We start from the raw sequence: 7,807 nt of genomic DNA, 5'->3' as shown, positions 1-7,807 counted from the left end.
GATTGCTGCAACCAACTTTTGGTGAAACTCCAACTCTTCTGGAGTCAGTGTCAATGTATCATTGCCCATGAGAATGGACTCGGCGAGGTCCTATTGCGTCGAAGAGAAAACATTCATGACTTTAACCATGTTTTCTATGGCCATGACAGCTCTTTTCTGTTTCTCCCATTGGGCCGACGACTGGGTCTTCTTCTTCCATTTCCTCTTATCTCTTTTTTCCGCCTTTTGGCCTATAGGCCTTGTTGTGATACTCTGCTCACTTGAAGTCATCGTTTAGGCTACATCGGATCTCTTCAAACGCTTGGCGGAGTGGACGTCGTCATCGGATGATACGAATCCTTGAGACTCGTGTAGAATACTCCAAGCGTAGGGATATTTGAACAAAGATCCATGCTCGATGTGATACATTTGTTGTACCGTATTGATTTGGTCATCGCTCATGCCGCTTCCCCAATTTGAACGACATTTCTCGTACATTGTCTCCCAAACGTTTACGTCCTTTTAGACTCGTTGGAAGTTCAACTTGATTTACTTTACGTCGCGTGGAATGGTATTGGTAGGTTGTTGCTCGTTATACTTCGTCATAAATGCACCCCAATAAACGAGAGCCTTTTTATCGCCTCCCTTCACGACGTTTAGTGTAGCCTCGGCCCACAAGGTGCATATGAGCTCCGTCTCCACTAGAATGTAGCCACCGCGTTGCTTGATCATTGCCGGCATGACAGGTATCTCGGCGATGTCATCGTCTTTAACAAATTTTTTGTTCAAGTTGATATCCTCAAGATCCACCAGAAGAATTTGGATTTCCTGGCGATGATGCCAGATTTTGTGGGTTGTTCCACCAATTTCTCCAATCATGCTCCATTTTTTTTAAACGAAAAAAATGAGAAAAAGATGATGAAGAAGAGAATGATGTAAATTGAACGAGGGGGGATGAAATATTTATTAAAGAAAATTAGGAATAAAAAATAAAAAAGAAGACCGTTGAAGAGTGAAACGGCTCTTTGAGAATTTAAAAAAAATAAAAATAAATAAAAATTGGCATTCTTCCGTTGGTGTCAGATTTCCTCTTTTTTTTTCCTTATTGGTCCGTAAATGACATGCACTTCCTTTTTCCTCCTTCTCACCAAATTCGCAGCTACAAGTCTCACGTTGCGCTCCCCAACATTGGTGACGGGGCATCCGCTCAGCGAGCCTTGTTGTGGATACTCTTAGAGCATCCGCATTGGGGGTTCCTTGATAGCCTACTTGATAGCCTACTTGATAGTGGTTGTGTTATTGAGTAGGTAGTGCTGCATTGGGGTTCCTTGATAGCCTACTTGATTTTTTTTAATTTTTAAAAAGAAGAGAGAAATTTTTAAAGAGGAGAAGAGAATTTAAAAAAAAATGAAAAAAAAAAGAAAATCACTCGAGCATACTCGAAAACTCGAGTAGCACTCGAGTAGCTCCTCCCTGCATCGCCTACTCGAGTGCAATACTCGAGTTCGAGTAAGGCATCGAGGATGCGATGCCAATGCTCTTAGGTCACACAATTATTCTATTTTTGAAAATGCTAATCAAGTTAATGGTCAATCATTTTTTATTATTTTTATTTTAGATAAAATGGTCAATCAATTATTGAATAGTGAAGAAAGCAGATAAAATTCAATTGAGAGACAAAAACTGGACAACCTGTAAAGTCTTCAAAGATGTTGGGGCGTGGGCGTTTTAGACTATATTTATCAATAACCTTCACCAACCTAACTTTTTAATAAAAAATTATTTTTCTTTTTTTCACATACACAACCCATAATCAATTCAACTTTGTAGTTTATCAATAACCCACACCAACCTAAACATATTCCTTTTTCTATTATTTAATTTATTATACTTTTTATTGAAAAATGCCAAATGGCAGATCACCATTTGATAAAGTAGGTTGTTCAATAGGTTGTTCTGTAACTTTTTTATACAACCGGTCATGATTAAATAAATATTTCATTGCATTTTTTAATAATTAATGCTTGTCTTATTGGGATGACCGGTTGTGAGGTCGTGAGTAAAGGTAGTCTTAGTGAATTCCGATATTGGCTTATCGTCCGACACCGACACTTGAGATTCGTCGATCAATTTTGATGTCTCACTTTATGTATTGGTTTCAATTAAAAAAAAAAGAGTTAATTGTTAATAATTATATGAAGTATATTTAAAATTTTACTTTTTATTAATATTAATTGATTAATATATAATTTTTTTAAAAGAATATAGTCTAAATTAAAATTAGGATCACATTTAATTTTATGACGATAGATGCAAGAATTTTCCTACATAATATTTGACATATGAATTATAGACCAATTAATACATAATTTGAAAGGAGAATATAACAATTTTAAATGTGACTAAAATTTTGATTCGAGCCAAATTCCAGAATTTTAAAGTGCCATAATTCTTAAATTGTATATAAAAAGTCTTTTATTGTTAACACATAGTATATTATATGCCTAAATTAAATAGATGAATTTAAATATTCTTAGATGTTGATGAGTTTGCTTGATCTATGACTAATGACTATAGGGCTTCAATAATGAATTAAAATTCCGTTTATATATAAAAGAAAAGAAAAAAAACCTAAAAAAATCCTTGAAAGCACAGAAAAGTTGACTAAGGGCCAAGCCTCGTTAAAACCTTGTTAAGGAAAACCCGTAGGAAAACCCTTAACAAGGAAAAAGAGTACTCGTCTAGACAGAAAGAAAAAACGACGAAGAGAAAGAAAAGCAGCCATGAAGGGTGGAAAAACTTCGAGAGCTCCAGCCTAAACATTGCCCCCAAGAATTTCGGAACACCTTCACACTGCAACCGAAAAAGCCAAGAGCGAGGCCAGACAAACAAACCGACCACCAAGAGAGTGAAAACAGACAAACAAAAAGGCAAAAGAAAAGAGGACCAACACCTCGAGTCAAGATTAGAAATTGCATATCTTTAGGAAGTTGCACATCAATTTATATTTAACATAATGTTCAATAAGTTCCATCTATAACTTCAAAGTCTTATGAACTATAAATATCAATAATATTTTGTTAAAATCTACAACTGCCTTAAAAACATTCTATTCATGATGATATTTTCTACAGTCTATTTTTCATGTACATTGTGTTCATGTGCAACACTCTTATATCCCAATCACTTCAGATCACTCTGTATTGGATTACAATCTCAAAAACAGCAAAGATTCAGAACCAGGAGATGTAGGAGAACAGATGGCAGGAAATGGAGGTGTACCAAAAGTGTGGTTCATGGCCACAACAACTACTGTCACGCCCACGCACACAGGGGCCGCCTCCCAACCCAGAAATCGCGTGCTACAACCACCGTCCCCACTAGTACCACAGCTACAGCCAAAGAGATCTACAATAAAATCTGCTGAAAATAGTGTTCACATTTCTTTATAAGTTGAACATTATAGCCAATCAACAAAAATCAGAATCTTCAAATAAATTATCAGATAAATTTCCAAAAACCTGCAAATTGTTCGGTTTTGTTAACGAGTTGGCAACCACATTCTTTTAGCTTGAGACGACTATCATAAACTCAGGATTTCAATAAAAACTGTGACAACAGTCTGTCTTAAGGTAGATTAATGTGCAACCTATTTCTCGAGCACTCTCAGCTCTAAAGTATTGAAGCTAATAAACATCAAGCATATGATGTATCCTCAAAAATCCTTCATAATTAATAAAAGGGGTCAGAAAATTAATTTTTGCTCATAATACGACAACACAGGCACAATTTTAAGCCTTTCAGCTAATCAAAATTCAGAACCTTGGTAGAAAGAATATCTCTCGCGTCAAACTTCATCTTGATAGGTACAAAACTAGATAAGTTTTCAAGATCACTTGTATGTAACATGCTATTAATCTGGCTAACCAATATGGTGGGATATCGGAAACTTGGTTCAATCAAGTTAAATACACATTCACCATTTTATGTGCTTTGGGCTCAAACATAGAGCTTTTGCTCTTTCTTTAAGATATGTGATGTGATAAGGCGAATAAACTTGATACTGAATAAAAACAAATTTGCACAACAAGTACAATAAGAGGGAAAAAAATGTCAAAGTTTAGGCAACATGTTACCTGTCAAATTCTGCTAACTACTAGTGATACCAAAATATGTATGTAATAATCAATACCAATATGACAGTTATAGCAAACTTAATTACCTTTCATCCCAGAATTGTATTTGAGTCACATCTTTAAGCACTCCAATGACTTTGTAAAGCATAAATTGTTTCAGATGAAATAACTTCACTCATAATCAGGGCCCAGATTCTAAATAGCCAATGCAAATAAAATAGAAGCATTTCACAATCTAAAATGACGAGGAAGACTGCCACATGTACTTTGCAGCCTCAATATCTCTTGTGCAAATCCTTGATTACCAGTCAGCATAAGCCCATTTAGAACACGATTGAAGGTAAGCCTTCGTGGCACAAATCCTCGACCAACCATTTCTATTAACAGCTTCCCAGCAACCAACAAGTCATCCGACTTCTTCCGCACAAACATTGAACCAATCAAGATATTGTAAGTATCCAAATTAGGCAAACAAGAACCACCATTCATCTTGTCAAATATCTCCAACGCCTTCTCAATTTTCCCATCCTCACAACAATACCTAATGACAACGTTAAATGTCTGAATTGTTGGTTCACAATCATCTTTCATTTTATCCATATATTCAATAGCCATGTCAATTTTCTCAGCATGACACAATCCTCTGATGATTACATTGTAGGTAGTTGCATTTGGCACATAACCTTTCATTAACATATCCTCAAACACTATGATGGCATTTTCAACACAATCTTTCTTGCACAAAACTTGAATTAGAGCAGTATAAGTTGCAACTGAAGGAAGCACGCCAGCTCCAATCATCTCATCAAACACTTTCCTCGACTTCTCAACCTCACCAGTCACACCAAACCCATGAATCACTGTTGTGTAGGTCACAACGTCAATCTCAAGTTTTCTCTTCTTCATTTGCAAGAAAAACTCCCACCCTTCATTAATCTGCCCGGCTCTAAAATAACCCTTAAGTAATATATTATATGTTGTCAATGTTGGCTCCACACCCCTTTCAATCATCTCCTTCATAACTTCTAATGCTCGCGGTGTTTGCTTCTTTAAACAAAACCCATTTGCGATAATATTGTAACTGACCACATCAGCTCTAAACCTTCCCCGAAATACTTTAAACTGCCCATATGCCATCTCTGCTCGTTTTGACTTACACAATACATCAAGCAATGCATTAAATGAATACAAATCTTGTTGGCAGCCATATTCGTGCATAGACATAAATATCTTCACAGCCTTATCAGCCTTTCCAGCAGAGACGTACCGTTCCATCATAATAGCAAATGTTTTTGGGGAGGGGCCCAATCTCATGGATCTCATCTTGCATACAAGGGTCCACATAGCTTTGTAGTCTCGTATTCGTGCAGCGATGTCGATAGCATGGTCAAAAGCAATAGCTGAATGGGAATAAGATGGGTGGTCTTCAACAAGTTTAAAGAATTGGAGGGCTTTAGGGCCATGGTTCCAGAGGCGTTTAAGAATTGCTTGGACTAAACCTGGAGTCCACGGAGAAACAGTGTTGATGCATTGGGCTAGTGACTCTGGATTGTTTGATTTGAGTAATAGATTAGTGATGGTGACAGGGTCTGGTAACAGGAATGGAGAGTTGCTGGACGGGGGATTCTGCAGAGTTTTAAGGTTATTGACTTTGGAAGCTCTGGTGAGTAGGCTCATTATTTGGTTTGAAGTTTGAAGGACATAGACATTGGTTGAGAAAGGATATGATTCAAGTGCAGTAGAAGAGATTTAAACCTGCCCAAAGGAATATTTACAAACGTATCTATCAGCCAAACAGAACAAATACCAAGAAAATTATACTATATAAGAAGTGACAACATGTCTCGATTTTCTTCGGCCCTAACATCAACCTTCAGTTTTAGTAATAGCAAATTTTCAATGGTTTGTAACTAACATTTGGCATTTGATGACATAAAATCAAACACTAGCACGAGATTCTTAAAAGTCTCCAAGAACATTATTTCAAGCTATCAAAACTATAAAATATTAGAAAATCAAATTTACAACGAAAAAAGAAATTCAAAAATCGAACTTCTAATTGACACAAATAACCTGCCGGCTTACCTACAATACCGGAAATTGGGCGTTGGAAACTGCTTCTACTGCGGAGTCGGCGGACGGAGGCGGGGCGGGGAAGGCTAGGCGTGGGCGTTGGAAACTGCTTCTACATGAACCAAAATGCTTTTTACAGATTTTTTTCTACTTGAAAACACCTTCCTCAACATCACCCACATACAAAAATCATATCTTGACGACGGTGGCAGTCATAGCAAGGTGGTTCGTCGCCAGGAAAAAAAACGAAGGAGAAAAGAGAAGAGATTTGAGAGACAGGAGAGTAGGATTCGGGATTTTTGTTTCTAGCGTGATTTAACAGAGAGAGAGAGAGAGATGGGTGTCGAGCTGCTGATGCGAATTGCGAGAGAGACGAGAGTAGAGATGGAGGCGTTAACATGAGGAGAAGGAGCTGGAAGATGGGAATTTAGAAGAGGAATTTCAGACTGGAGAATGGGAGGAAGAAGAAGTAAGAAAAAAATAAAAACATTAGTTTCAATTCATAGAATGAGAAATGGGTCATTATCTTCTTGTGGGCTTAATGAATAAGTTTGGTGTATCGGGCTAAGTATGTTAACAATAGAAAATTAATTAAGCCCAAAACTTTTATAGCTAGTTTAATTTGAGAATGGCTGCCTTAAATTAACTAAGTAAATACATAAGAATTTTCCTTCTATTCCGAAAACATGGGATTAAAAACTTTGTGTAAAAAAAATTCATTGTGATCCAAAATGTATTAGTAAAATCGAATCCAGTCGAATCCAAATAATTGATTTTAAGTTTACTTGTGATCCAAAATCGAGTCCAAATAATTTTTTCTTGTGATCCAAAAGCTTTTGAAAAGAATTTTTCTCATGTCCAAATAATTGATTTTAAGATTACTTAGGCCCTTGCAAAGTATTATTCTATAATTTTATTTTACATATTTAGGTGCAACGCGATTAAGACGCCTATTTTATTTAAATTGTTCAAGTAACTTTCAAAGTCCAGGTTTAAGGTGTGAGATTTCAATTAATTCATATTGTTAATTTAATTATTGTTCATTTTAAAATTATGTGTTATGCATTATGTATCACTAGGAACCTTAAATATGGTCCAAAGACGTTATAATCCTTGGGATATCACAATGCGATTTGGAGTTTATGTTGATGTTTCTCTAGGGGGACCATAAATAAGTTTCAGAATATTAGTCTTTGGTATATATGCCACCATGTGAATTGAAGTTATGCATGTTATGATCATATGTGTGTTACTATTTCATTAATTTGAACAATTCTTGCATAATATCTTACACTGAGTGTACTTTTGTCTGTTTATCTCATTTTTAACATTTTCGAGTATTTGAGTTCGTGGGTGTGTGACGAAGCCCAAGTTTTATGTTTTTTTTTTCCCAGTTGTCTAGGTCTAAATTTGGGGTGATACACTGATGATGCAACAAGGCATGAAGAGGACGGAAAAGGGCAAGGTGATTTATGTGAAAGACATGGAGCTGGGATACGATTGCACCCAAGGTCAAGATATGATTGAACTTGCGATTGGAATAACTTATAAATGAAGTTGCTTAAGTGAAGGCATCAAGACTTATTCAAGTACCCACACAATTCAATAGCTTCAAGTTT

General features: G+C 36.2%; 1 protein-coding gene across 5 annotated transcripts; it reads right to left on the bottom strand.

Moving 5' to 3' along the window:
• Window positions 1-2,933: 2,933 nt before the first annotated feature.
• LOC131023953 (pentatricopeptide repeat-containing protein At1g74900, mitochondrial-like) lies at window positions 2,934-6,692 on the bottom strand. 5 transcript variants are annotated; one of them, XR_009101564.1, is made up of 3 exons: window positions 6,201-6,685; window positions 4,202-5,870; window positions 2,934-3,402 (listed from the first exon to the last, which is right to left on the bottom strand). XR_009101564.1 is itself a non-coding variant. In XM_057953621.1 (2 exons), exon 2 carries the CDS (start codon window positions 5,790-5,792, stop codon window positions 4,344-4,346), a length of 1,449 nt encoding a protein of 482 aa, XP_057809604.1. In that variant the 5' UTR covers window positions 5,793-5,870; window positions 6,201-6,692; the 3' UTR covers window positions 2,934-4,343. The 5 variants fall into 5 exon arrangements, 1 of the variants encoding a protein (XP_057809604.1); XR_009101565.1 differs by having other exon boundaries at window positions 2,934-3,387; window positions 6,201-6,683; XR_009101566.1 differs by having other exon boundaries at window positions 2,934-3,371; window positions 6,201-6,683.
• Window positions 6,693-7,807: the final 1,115 nt, after the last annotated feature.

The sequence above is a fragment of the Salvia miltiorrhiza genome, chromosome 4, assembly GCF_028751815.1.
Source record: "Salvia miltiorrhiza cultivar Shanhuang (shh) chromosome 4, IMPLAD_Smil_shh, whole genome shotgun sequence".
In the NCBI taxonomy this organism is placed as follows: Eukaryota; Viridiplantae; Streptophyta; class Magnoliopsida; order Lamiales; family Lamiaceae; genus Salvia; species Salvia miltiorrhiza.
The sequence above is the reverse complement of the archived record's forward strand: the minus strand, read 5'-3'. Positions and strand labels throughout refer to the sequence as shown.